This window comes from Sinocyclocheilus grahami, unplaced genomic scaffold (assembly GCF_001515645.1).
Source record: "Sinocyclocheilus grahami isolate Dianchi unplaced genomic scaffold, SAMN03320097.WGS_v1.1 scaffold304.1, whole genome shotgun sequence".
Classification (NCBI taxonomy): Eukaryota; Metazoa; Chordata; class Actinopteri; order Cypriniformes; family Cyprinidae; genus Sinocyclocheilus; species Sinocyclocheilus grahami.
In genome coordinates, this window is record NW_015505483.1 from 1,528,324 (window position 1) to 1,541,490 (window position 13,167).

Consider the following 13,167-nt stretch of genomic DNA (forward strand, 5'->3'; position numbering starts at 1 on the left):
TATATATATATATATAGCTAATATAACTTTTTTTTCAGCTAGTAAAAACATTTCTAATTTTTGTTTAGTTTAAGCTAAAATAACGAAAATGAAATACTCTAAAACCTAATAAAAACGATATACTTTTAAAAAACAAAAGCTAATAAAGATGCCAACGACACAAAACAAAACTACTAAAACTTTAACTAAAATAAATAAAAAAATAATTATGAATATTAACAAAAAATTAAGTATAATAGGGCAGTATATAAATTATCAATGGATTTGATGAAATCTGTTTTGTTCCGTGCATCACTATAATCAGAATCCGACAAGCTTTATTTGCCAAGTGTGCAAATAAGTGAGATTAAGAATTAAAAGCAGTATAAAAATGAAAAATAATATACATATAGATGGAGTAAGCAGAAGACTTATGTACAGATGTGCACATTATAAATATAAATTATATGGCGATAATATATTATAAATATAATTACTCATATTAACTGTATAAATCTAAATATTAATGGGGTTGTTTGACTCTAAAACAATCCATTTTGACTGATACTGTACAGTTACAGTATAAAAACTATGATAAAATCAATATACAAAGGTATAGAAAAATTTCAAATGTAAGCTCTATCTTTAGCTCTTAATTTCCATCATCCAGTTAATTTCTTGCCATTATATAAATAATTAAGTTCTAAATATTAAAATTCAACTTTCTGAGTTTGGCCTTTATTCTGAAAAGCTGGTCCTTTTATAGAAATACTAAATTATGACAAAAGTCTATTTGTGTTTTCAAATGTTACTGAACTCAAATGGTACTGCATAACAGGAATGATTCAGATGGTATGGTTAGGTAAGAGCCTGTAACTTCACATAATATGCAGATGGTGTATATGGTTGGATGCGGGTCTCATACCTCTCATGGTCGGTGGCGTGTAGACGCTCTGTTTCCTCTGGGCTGGAGACAGCTGGGCACTCTGGGCCTGGCGTGGACAGTGGAAAAGCACAGCGTGAGAGAGAGGATCTGATTTCACGCAGACTCTATTTCAGGAGCTCTGCTCCAGCAGGTAATCAATGGCAACTGCATCAGAGCTCCATCCATCTCATAGCAAACCCTCCACTGAGCATCATAGAGAGCTCTGCAGAGAAGCAGCCGGAGGCTTTGCTTACATACCGCCACGTCCACTAAGACGTCTGAAAAGAACACCGTGTGATGTCTGATACAGTGATGGTGGAGACAGGAGTGAGGGAGATCAAATCTAATGCTCATTTTAAGTGCTAGTGTTAATCTCTCATCTCTGTCATTGCTTTAGATACAGTACTCACCTCTGTTTGATTGCTTGTAGTCTGCTTGTCATCTCCTGAAGGGGAAAAAGAACAGGGGGACTTACTTCTAATACCATTTTAATGATTTAGAAATGTAGCTAAAGAAAAACTTTATTCTTAAAATTATGCTTAAAAAGTTTTAAAATTGACAATAAATATATTTACATTGTTACAAAGAATTTCTATTTCAAATAAATGCCATTTGAACTCAAAAATATCTATCTATCTATCTATCTATCTATCTATCTATCTATCTATCTATCTATCTATCTATCTATCTATCTATCATTTTGCCATTAATTATAATAATCCGGTGAGATTTTTGTTTGCACAAGGAGTCTGACAGCAGCCAGTGCTGCACACAGAGATCTGATCTGATCATCATCCAGTCTGTCTGGAATGACATGAAGAAACAGAACAAACTGAGACAGACTCAATCCAGGAGAACTGTGGCAACGTCTCCAAGATGCTTCAAGAAACCTACCTGCAAAGCTACAGTACTGTTAAAAGTTTTAGGCACTTGTGTAAAAATGCTGTAAAATGAGGATGCTGTCAAAATAATGTCATAAATAGATTTTCTTTATCAATTAACTTCTATTAATTAAATTAAATAAATATTTAGTGTGACCATCCTTTGCGTTTAAAGCAGCTTTTGCTCTAGGTGCACTTGGTAGCTTTGCAGGTAGGTTTCTTGAAGCAAAATGAATTTTTGGAAATGTAAATTGATATTTCCTACTGACACACTACAGCAAAAGATAGAAATAACTGACTTAAAACCATTTTTTTAGCTGGTCAAAATACTAGTGTTTACATAATTTTGGCCCCACTGAATATAGATATAGATATATATTAATGTGACTTGTAGGTGGAATATATATACTACTGTTCAAAAATGTGCATGAAATTAATACTTTTATTTAGCAAGGATGCATTAAATTGATTAAACGTGAGAGTAAAGACATTTATACTGTTACAAAATATTTCTATTTCAAATAAATGTTGTTTTCAACTTTCTATTCAATAAATAATCATGGAAAATAATGCTTTTCCACAAAACAATAGTTTTCAGCATTGATAATTATTTTTTCTTGTGCACCAAATCAGCATACTAGAATGACATCCAGATTCATCCAAATCTAAAGTATGTACAAACATTCTTCCAACGTTTTGGAAAACATTTATTTTTCTAACATTTTTAAGTGTTAATACTTGTTTCAGAATGTTTAAAGAACATTTAATGGTAACATTCACATAATGTTTGCAAAATGATTAAATAGACTGTTCCCTTAATGTTCACATAACCAAGAAAAAACATTTTTAAAAGTTTTTTTTTTTTTTTATTGACATTTTAATGTTCAGACAATATGTTTTCATTTTAGTTCAGGGACCACAACAAGTTTTTTGACATTCGAGTCACATCTAAACTGTAAGATTGGGTCACAGAAATGTCTGCGTGCTTCATTTCTCCTGAATTTCTATCTCCACAAATTCTGTTAAAGGACACTAAGAGCAAAGCCAAATTTAGACCAATTATATCTTGATCCAAGAATGGAATGCGTTAGGCGACTAACAAACTTTGATTTTACATTCCACTCCCAAGTTTCTTTTCATAATGCAAAACTGCTTTTAGGGGGCCGACCCATTTCTTTCCGTGACTGCATATACATTATTTAAGATGTTATGAAATGTAGGGCTATTTGTTCATTTTCGAGACTTGAAAGACCAATTTGTCTTCTAGGATCATCATGTTTCTTTCCGAGCATCTTACAAGTTCATGCATGCTCTCAAAGCTTATGCGCCTTGAGTTTGACCAAGTGTTTGGAGCCTATTTCATAAAATACTGGAATGTTCAACCTTTTTTAATTGGTGGATTTTGCAGTGAGGATCTGGAACATTTGCAATCTGGTATAATTGGAAGGTTGCTATTGCTGTAGCTTCATTAAAACAATCATCAAATTATCATTTTGTGATATTTTATTCCACATAATGCTTTATTTAATACATTTTATTTCATGTTTTTGAAAGAAGTCTCTAATGCTCACTAAGGCGACATTTATTTGATCAAAAATACAGTAAAACAGCAATTTTGTGAAATTTTACTAAAATTTAAAAGAACTGTTTTTTTTATTATTTGAATATATTTTAAAATGTAATTTATTCCTGTAATTTATTCAGTGACTCATTACTCCTTCCTTCTAATTCCTTCTAATGTGTTGATTTGGAACTCAAGAAACGTTTTTTATTATTATCAATATTGAAAACAGTATTTTTGTGGAAACCATTTTCCTTTTTTACAGGATTATTTGTTTAATAGAAAGTTGAATGCAACAGCATTTATTTGAAATTGAAATATTTTGTAACCGTATAAATGTCTTTACTGTCACTTTTGATCAATTTAATGCATACTTGTTGAATGAAAGTATTAATTTCATGAAAAAAAAACATACTGACCTAAAACTTTTGAACAGTAGTAAATATTTGCCACCAAAATATCTTCAGATGTTACTGCATTCGAAATTATTAGTTAGTTGTATTTATTTAGAAGAAAAATGCACATGTGCCCTGTGTGAATTAACTTGATACATCCACTAAAATCAACTTAATTCATTGCAAAAATGGTAAAAATGAAATTCATATACTTTGGAGGGCCACTGTATATATTTAACATATATGATCCTGGACCATAAAAACAGTCATAAGGGTAAATTTTTTAAAATTTATCTAACTAAATAAGCTTTCCATTGATGTATGGTTGGTTAGGATATAGGACCATATTTGGTCAAGATACAACTATTTGAAAATCTGGAATCTGAGGATGCAAAAAAAATCTAAATATTGAGAAAATCACCTTTAAAGATGTCCATATTAAATCCTTAGCAATGCATATTACTAATCAAAAATGTAGTTTTTATATATTTACGGTAGGAAATTTACAAAATATATTCATGGAACATAATCTTTCATTAATATCCTAATGATTTTTGGCATAAAAGAAAAATCGATAACTTTGACCCATACAATGTATTGTTGGCTACGGCTACAAATATACCCGTGTGACTTTGTAGTCCAGAGTCACATATACTGAATTGTTTTGAATGTAGTCTATGTTTTGTATTGTACTTTCATTCAATGAAAACTATGTAGTCAGAGGACTTTATGCACCACTACTGGACTGACGAAGAATTTAATGATCCCCTGATCTCTCTTAAAGCCACTGAGCATCTTTATTCCCTCACCTAATAGCCACTTAAGACTTTAAATGGAGTCCGAGCAAATGCTGGATTATGACTCCAGACCTGACATTAAGTAGAACCAGAGGCACACAGTGAACCACAGTAGCCAGAAGATCTTTCTGCTTTTATGGACCCACTGGCTCCACACACGAGGACCTCGTTACAAAGATGTATCGCACAAAACGTCCCTGCCAAAGCCACAGGTTCTGCTCCATGAATGCTGCACTAAATGACCACTCTAACCACAATAACAAACCAAGCCGCTCTTCAACTTCATCTTCTGCTCACGGTTATGCGGTGCCCAGTTTATGACAAGCAGCAATCGTGTGACGCAAGTTCATAAAGCTTCAAAAACTTTCTTTATAAGGGACCGATTCCAAGTGTTTTGGATCAGAGGAAGAAATGTCAGCCAAACAAAGAGGTGCTTGTTTTGTGAATGCAGCTCTGTGCGTCCCACCTCCTCAACATGCCCCTGCGATCTACATCCAAAATCAGCAGGGGAAAATAGGCAGCCATTCTCCGCGCACAACCGCAACGCCACAACAACCACCCAGTGATCGTCTGCTCAATCGGGAAAAACAAACAGCTCTGAAATTAACAGCACTTCCCAGTCATTTGTCAGGTTTGAATGGCTTTGCTGGAGAGCATGTCATCTCTGTTGAGTAAGACCTGGCAACCGACGGGAGACAATAAACGCTCTTAGTCAAGGAAAACTCGTGAGCTCATAGCAAGGCCCTCTTCTCAAGCAGAACTGGCAGATGGCAATGCTGGCTCCAGCGAGGAGGTTTGGTTAAGCTTTATCAAGAAAACCAGCCATCTCTGCCAAGTCAAACACAAGAGTATGGGCACATATGATATCTGTGAGCTTCCAGCCAAGACTAGTCCTGAACACTCGGATGAGCTGGATCATTGCTATATTTATTCACTGGTATTGAACCATTTATGAAGACACTCTGACACTGGATGTTTAAGAAAATATATCACTGATTCTTGAGACAAAAACATAACACATCTTTACCTGTCATTAGTTTTGAAAATACATATTATCACTGGAATGTTCGTAATACATATGAAACACTTCATTTTATTATATTTACAGTTTATTTTAGCAAAATTATGACATTAAATATATCACTCACAACCCCTAACATCACCTCAAACTAATTATTTGTACATATTAAAATATAATATAATATAATATTTAATATTTAAAACAGTAATATGTTAAAAAGTTTAATGTAAAAAATATACGTGAGTTACACAATTATAAAAAAAATTAATTATATATAAGTGTGAATTTTTTTTTTCTGTCACAACCATTTCAGCATATCAACTTACACTGTAATAAAATGTTTGGGAATTTCAGATATGTTTAATATTTTAAGTAGGTCCTGTTAGCAACTGGATTTAATACATTTGTGATATGCAAAATAAATGGAAAAATATAATATTTTCTCTGACTGAAATTACAGTTTAGTAGATAGAGCTGAAAATCTATTTGAAACCATCATATAACATAAGTGAATGCTAAATTTACCAGTATTTATCAACAAAATCACATATTTTATGAGCAAATTAAAGAAACAGGACCCAAACGTGAAAACCTCTGAACGTGCTGAAAAAGATTAATTCTAAACAATTCCTTAATACATAGAGTAAACTTGATTTTTAGTTCTCTAGCCTATTTTGTCCTAATTCTCAAAAATCACTGATGTCTGACCTCAAAGTAGCCAGTGCATTGAAGGAATTCACTGTCACAACATGAGCATAATATGACATTATGTGTTTTTCTGCATTCAAGTATTTCTGGGAAGGTCCAACTTACAAGCTTGGAAGTCGCAATTACGATTTGATGTGTTATAGATTTTTGGTCTGAATAAACTGGACGCATTGAGCAATTTCATATTTCTCTCTTTTCACTTGACAAACACAGGAAGCATTTTTTAGCACTAATGCAGCCCTGTAGATCAAAGGATGCGCATTAGGTGTGGAAATTATGTTATATCTGTGTATTTTATCATTTTCATGCTGCCGCAGAGAATTATGGGAAGTTTTGTCCCACAAGCCTGGCACCTCATAAACGTGGCTTAATAAGAAGTGCTGTCAGGCAAGCTTTGTACTTTGTATTTTGATGAAGAATAAAAACAAAGTCAATTATACAAACTATGTTAGCAATTAAAATGTAATTATGATACCAATTAGCTTCCACCTTCATTGTTTAATTTCCAAGCAAAAACATTGTGATGCCATTCATGTGTGCTCAAATCGTGAACGTGATCGTTCTGACATAGCTTGAAGGCAGCATTTGTTTAGACTCTGGAATGGTTTCTCTACATTTACAGTGCCAAAAACTGGTTTCTCATGTGGGCTGTTGAGTGGGATTAGGGTCCAGGTTACCGTGTTTACTGATGACGCTAATGTGCTGGCATTTCCCTCAAGTGGAAAACATATGAACTTTCTCAGCATAATGTAGGTTTGAAAACAAAAGCCTTCAGGTATAGACCACATGAATGTTCCATGAAAGTCTTTAGGAACAACTACTGTATTTTACTGTATGTAAAGCCAGTTTTTCAGAGTAAAAAATTTAAAAAGATAATTGAGTTTAAAATAAGAAACTAAGTTGGATAAAATGTCACACTGTGAAATTTTCAATTGTCATATAAAAAGTCACAATTACAGAATGAGAAAAAAAGTTGTGGTTTTCAAAGCCACATTATTTGTGAGATATAAAATTACAATTGTGAGATATACAGTAGATTAATATTGAGAGATTGAAAGCCACATTGTGCGATTTAAAGTAATTGTGAAATACAATATAAAGTCACAGTGTGAGATACAGAATCACAATCATGAAATATAGTCATAGTAACAATTGTGAGATATATAGTCATTTTGTGAGATATTACATTTACATTTACATGTAGTCATTTAGCAGACGCTTTTATCCAAAGCAACTTACAAATATTTTTTGAAGATGGCTAAGGACTCAGCTGCTCGGATTGAGTTGGGCAGGTCATTCCACCAGGAGGGAACAGTTAATGAAAAAGTCTGTGAAAGTGATTTTGTGCCTCTTTGAGATGGCAGGAAGTTCTCTAGTCCCACCCTACGCCTCTCCACAAAGTCAGGGTCCATGTTGTCTGCTGACAGCTTGTGCCAAACACATTCAGCCTGTTGCAAAAAGCATGAAGTTACGACCACATTTACAAGCAGCAGTAAAAAAGGCATCTTGTTTGCATACCCGTTTTTCAGGCAATGGCAGAACCACCAAAAATGGATAGGTGACTAACAAATAGTTTCTAAGGAGCTCAAACTCGCTGTCACTTGCAGAACGCAAGCTTCTAGAGGGCACAAAACTCTGAAGTAATGAATTTCGTTAAAGGGGTGCAGAGCCAGTGGTGGTTTTGTAGGCAAACATTAATGCCTTGAATTATATGCGAGCAGCTACTGGTAGCCAGTGCAAATTGATTAACAGAGGTGTGACGTGTGTTCTTTTCGGCTCATTAAAAATGTATCTTGCAATGGCATTTTGGATTAATTGTAGAGGTTTGATAGAAGTGGCCGGAAGACCTGCCAAGAGAGCATTGCAATAGTCCTGCCTGGACAGAACAAGAGCTTGAACAAGGAGTTGTGAAGCATGTTCCGAAAGAAAGGGCCTGATCTTCTTGATGTTGAATAAAGCAAATCTGCAGGACTGGGCAGTTTTAGCAATATGGTCTGAGAAAGTCAGCTGATCATCAATCATAACTCCAAGGTTTCTAGCTGTTTTTGAAGGAGTTATGGTTGATGAGCCTAACTGGATGGTGAAATTTTGATAAAGTGACGTGTTTGTTGAAACCACAAGCAGTTCTGTCTTAGCCAGGTTGAGTTGAAGGTGATGGTCCATCATCCAACAAGAAAATGCCATGTGAGACAGAGAAGGGAAGTGGTCCAAGAACTGAGCCCTGTGGCACCCCAGTAGCTAGATGTTGCGACTTGGACACCTCACCTCTCCAAGATACCTTGAAGGACCTATCTATCTAGATCAGTGTTTAGGGTGCCGCGGCACCCTGGGGTGCAGTGTAAAAAATCATTTTTTAATATTTTTAAATTGCTAAAATGTTCAAAAAAGCATCTATTATATAATATCAATTTCTGATGTCGCCAATAATTAGAGATGCACCGAAATTTTGGCTGCCGAAAATGAGTTCACCGCTCAGGATTCACTTTCACGTGGTGTGACTTATTATCCCACTCTATGCGTGTGCGCTCCGCTCAGTCGCTCCACTCGTATACCGTTCATGTTCATCGGAACAGCAAAGTCCACTCAAAAATTGAGCCGACAGGAAACATCTATGCAGTACAGTATTGTTTCTGTCTGCAACAGCCCTACTGTGTTGTGATATGGTGTTCAGAGAGGTCATGCAATGACTTACTATAGTAAAGCTAAGCTATACTGAATTAAAGCACTGGTTTAAATGAACTCTGTGGGATCAGTTTATATATACTGTCACATAAAATACTGTTCTGTGACGACACGAGGTTTTGTTTACACACATAACAGTATTTTAATACAGTTTTTACGCGAGAAGGTGATTCAGCACCAAAGACAGATCATTAATGCTTAATGCTTAAAACATCCCTGAACATTCATTTGCTATTATGCCATTCTGAAGCCATTATTTTAACTCTGTGCAAATCAGAAATGTGATTTCTAGAGCTGTTTATTGCCCTTTTATGTGATTTATAGTTCTGCACCTTCAGTTGTCATAGTCATTTATTGTGCAGATTTGTACTAGTTTGTCTTTTTTCTTATATATATGCCTGAACTTCAGTTCAGAACAAAGAAATAAAGTATTGGAATATTTCTGTATGAATGCAAACGCGTCATTTCTAGCCATGCAACACAAATCCGCTTTTTTTTGTCAACAAAAACTCACCAGCTCGAGGGTTTTAATGCATTTAGCTTCACGCATACATATGAATTTAAATACATTTACGTGCATGCTTTATTATGCATTTGTTATGCATGCTAGAAATGTTAAATGTAACCTAATGCTGGAATATTTTCGTCGTACAACACATTATGCAATAATAATTTTAATTATTACATCACTGATAGGCTAGTAATTCATGCATATATATAGTTCCATGAGATTTGATAACGTTTACTTTAAAGTGCCACCGATTAAAAAAACATTTAAATCAGAAATTGCGTATATATCCTCCTGAGACCCAGCTATGGAGTTTTTGCCTCTGTAGTGGACATTATATTTGAGTGAGTTTCTCGGAGACCTCACATGTCACAGTTTTAACAGAGCACATTCAGGGCTTTCCACAGATACCACATGATTGGATGTTTCACCGAGACCACTCCCTCTCCTTGGTTTTTAAAAATGGCTGACATTAATTTAGTGATAAAATTGTACATTCTTATGGAAATATGATAATATTTTGTAATTATAATTTAAATCTGATTAATTTTCAAATTGTTTGTCATAAAACAACATCTCAGGAAAATGTTATGGGGTTTCAAATCAAAATATGACTTCCTGTTATGAAACAGGACATAATTTCATGTCCACTGTAGAGGACACCAGGACTAAAAGCATGTGTATTATACATTTTGGTAGACAAAATAATTTAATAGGAAAAAACACTGAGTGAGCAAAAATTTGTGAGATAGCTAGTTATAATGGTAATTAAACAATGTTTACATATGTGTAAAAGCCTACATTAAAATCTGTCATATAAATTGGTCTCTTCATTAGAAATTAGCCTACTGATTGCCACCATTGATGGATAAAATGTTTTAATAATATGAAAAATATCTGTATGACATTATATTCTGCAGTTCTTCCCTGTTGTACCGAATATCTATACTTTTCAAATTATCATATCGAAGTTAGAAATTCAAATATTGAGACAAAATCTATTTTGTAGGGTGCCACGAGTTTGTTAAAATTTCCAAAGGGTGCCGCGACTAAAAAAAGGTTGGGAAACACTGATCTAGATATAGTCACATTTGTTAGATATATAATAATATTGTGAGGTATAAAGTAAAAATTTTGAGATATATAGTCACATTGTGAAATATCGTCACAATTGTGAGATATATAGTCACATTTGTTAGATAAATAGTAATATTTTGAGATATAAAGTCAATTATGATATAGTCATATTGTGAGATATAGTCACATTTGTAAGATATATAGTAATAACGTGAGATATAAAGTTACGATTTTGAGATATATAGTCACATTGCGAGATATAAAGTCACAATTTTGAGATATATAGTTACATTGTGAGATATAAAGTCAATTATGAGATATATAGTTGTATTGTGAGATATGAAGTCATAATTGTGAGACAGAGTCACATTATGAAATATAAAGTCACTGTTGTGAGATTTAAAGTCACACTGGGACATATAAGATCTCATTTGGAGCTTTAAATTAATACTGTGAGATATATAGTCACATTGTGTGATATAAAGTCACTGTTGTGACATAAAGTCATGGTTGTGGGATATATTCACATTGTGAGATATGAAGTCATCCTGGGAGATTTAACGTCACACTGAGAGCTATAAAGTCACATTGTGGTATGCAAAGTCCCAATGTGGGATATAAAGTCATAATTCCCTTTTTATTTACTCTGAGGCAAGAACAGGCTTCTGTATTAACCTTCTAAAGGGTCATTTATAGATAGTAGGTATAGTTGAAGCGCAGCAAAATACATCCCATCCATTTCCCAAATAACCCTGAATTCCACTCATAGATAAGCCATATTGTTCTACATTGAGGTTAAACTGAGAGTTCACCCAGAAGAGACAACACTTGAAAAAGATGACAGAGCTACAGTGCACCGGTCCACACAGCCTGTCCACTCCCATATGCTGACGCCATAGGTGGGTTGTTTGTGCTGATAGAGCCTGTTGACCATTGCCACTTTCACAGCGTGTTGTGCTGTTCCGACCCAAGGCTAGATTACAGACGCTCCGACGTGAAATGACCTCGTCAGACCTATCAAGTTGTCCTTTAAACCAGAAGAGCACATTTCCTCCCGCAATATCATATAATGATTGTACATGAGAATTGGAGAGGGCCTATTTTCATAACAATACAGAAATCCACGGCCTTATGTAAACAATAGCGGAAATTCAAAAGAAATACTCCACAGCTGAAATACTACAGCACCGAACCTTGAAAAACACCTCAAAATGATGCACAAATAGACCAACTCTTGTTTGTTTTTGAAAAGATCAGTCATGAGTTCTAGTACTAATGCATTAGGGATGCTGATCCAGTTAACCGAAGCAAACATATAGAGTTAGAGATCTGCACAATGAGAGAATACTGAAAACTTTACCCTAAAGTTACAGTTTAATGAGAGACAGACCATTCACTGTAGATTCTTATCTTAATTTAGATGCACAGAAGGGCTGTAGTTCAATAGCGCCTTGTTTGCTATGACCCAACGGTCCATGTAGGTTGAACCAACCCTTTCAGTGACTACAAAGAAGCACACAGCTTGTTTAATGTTTTAAGACTCTTACCTGATGCACTGGACTCATTGTAGATGACCAATGTGGCTGGAGTAGGTCTGCGTTTGCGAATCTGAAGAGAAAAAAAAATCTATTATACTAATTATACGGCCATTAATAAAAGTAAAGTGGTTGTAGTAAAACCCATTTAACTGTGTTAAAATCACTATGATACACATCGCTGAGTGGCTTATTGGTTTAATTTAATACAATGTCCTGCTGGAAAAACCCCAAGCCTAAGCTGGTTCACTGGTTTAAGCAGATCCCCCAGCCCAACCAATAGGAAAATGCCCCAAAACCTCTCTAAAACCAGTTAATAGACCAGCCTGGAGACCAGCAAACCAGCTTAAGCTAGTTAAAGATTTTTTGTTTATTCATTTGTTTAGCAAAGCAGCAACAGTAATATAATAATCTAAATGAAAAAATGGAATAATACTAATTCTAATTGATCTACTTGTGCATAGGGCAGTAATATATAATATGCTTATTTTTTAATAAACATTCCAACCACTTATGTATACCACGTACAATATATATATATATATATATATATATATATATATATAGAATAACCATTGTATGAACGATAAGTTTGAGGGAAATTAACTGTTTAAGTGAAGGGAACGTGGTCTTTCACCTTGTTTAATCCTTTAATGTCAAAAGCTGTGTTACAATAATGAATTTTAGGTTTAATTTTGCCGTGTTGTATGATATTTTAGTGTTTCCGTGACATTAAAATATATGAGCTCACGCAGTCTTTCTCTGGACTGTATGTTGATGCTTTAATCGAAATCTTTGAAACGTGTAATGAAAACCACAGTAATGTGCTTATTTGAAGTTAATTTGGCTGTGTTGAATGGGTTTTTTGCGTGTGCAAACTTTTGCATTTATTGTCCCGTGATGTCAAAAGACGACATTAACAACCAGCCACGGTGAAATGTCACTCTTTTCAAATGGGGTGAATTCCAAATGGCGTTTCTGTTGTAACTTTTAATGTAAAATAACTGTAATTTTTAATATTATATATTATAATCCATATATATTCAATAGTTTATTAATGAAATTAATTATAAATGTAAATATATATATATATATATA

The 13,167-nt window shown here is 34.2% G+C and overlaps 1 protein-coding gene across 4 annotated transcripts in view; it reads right to left on the minus strand.

Moving 5' to 3' along the window:
• LOC107601387 (protein phosphatase 1 regulatory subunit 1C-like) overlaps positions 1–13,167 on the minus strand; it is a 36,783-nt gene that overhangs the window by 13,595 nt on the left and 10,021 nt on the right. For all 4 annotated transcript variants that reach the window (XM_016293555.1, XM_016293552.1, XM_016293554.1 and 1 more), the window contains 3 exons: positions 12,082–12,142; positions 1,315–1,349; positions 905–971 (listed from right to left, as the gene is read on the minus strand). In XM_016293555.1, coding sequence (XP_016149041.1) covers positions 905–971; positions 1,315–1,349; positions 12,082–12,142 — 163 coding nt within the window. The remainder of the gene's footprint in view (positions 1–904; positions 972–1,314; positions 1,350–12,081; positions 12,143–13,167) is intronic.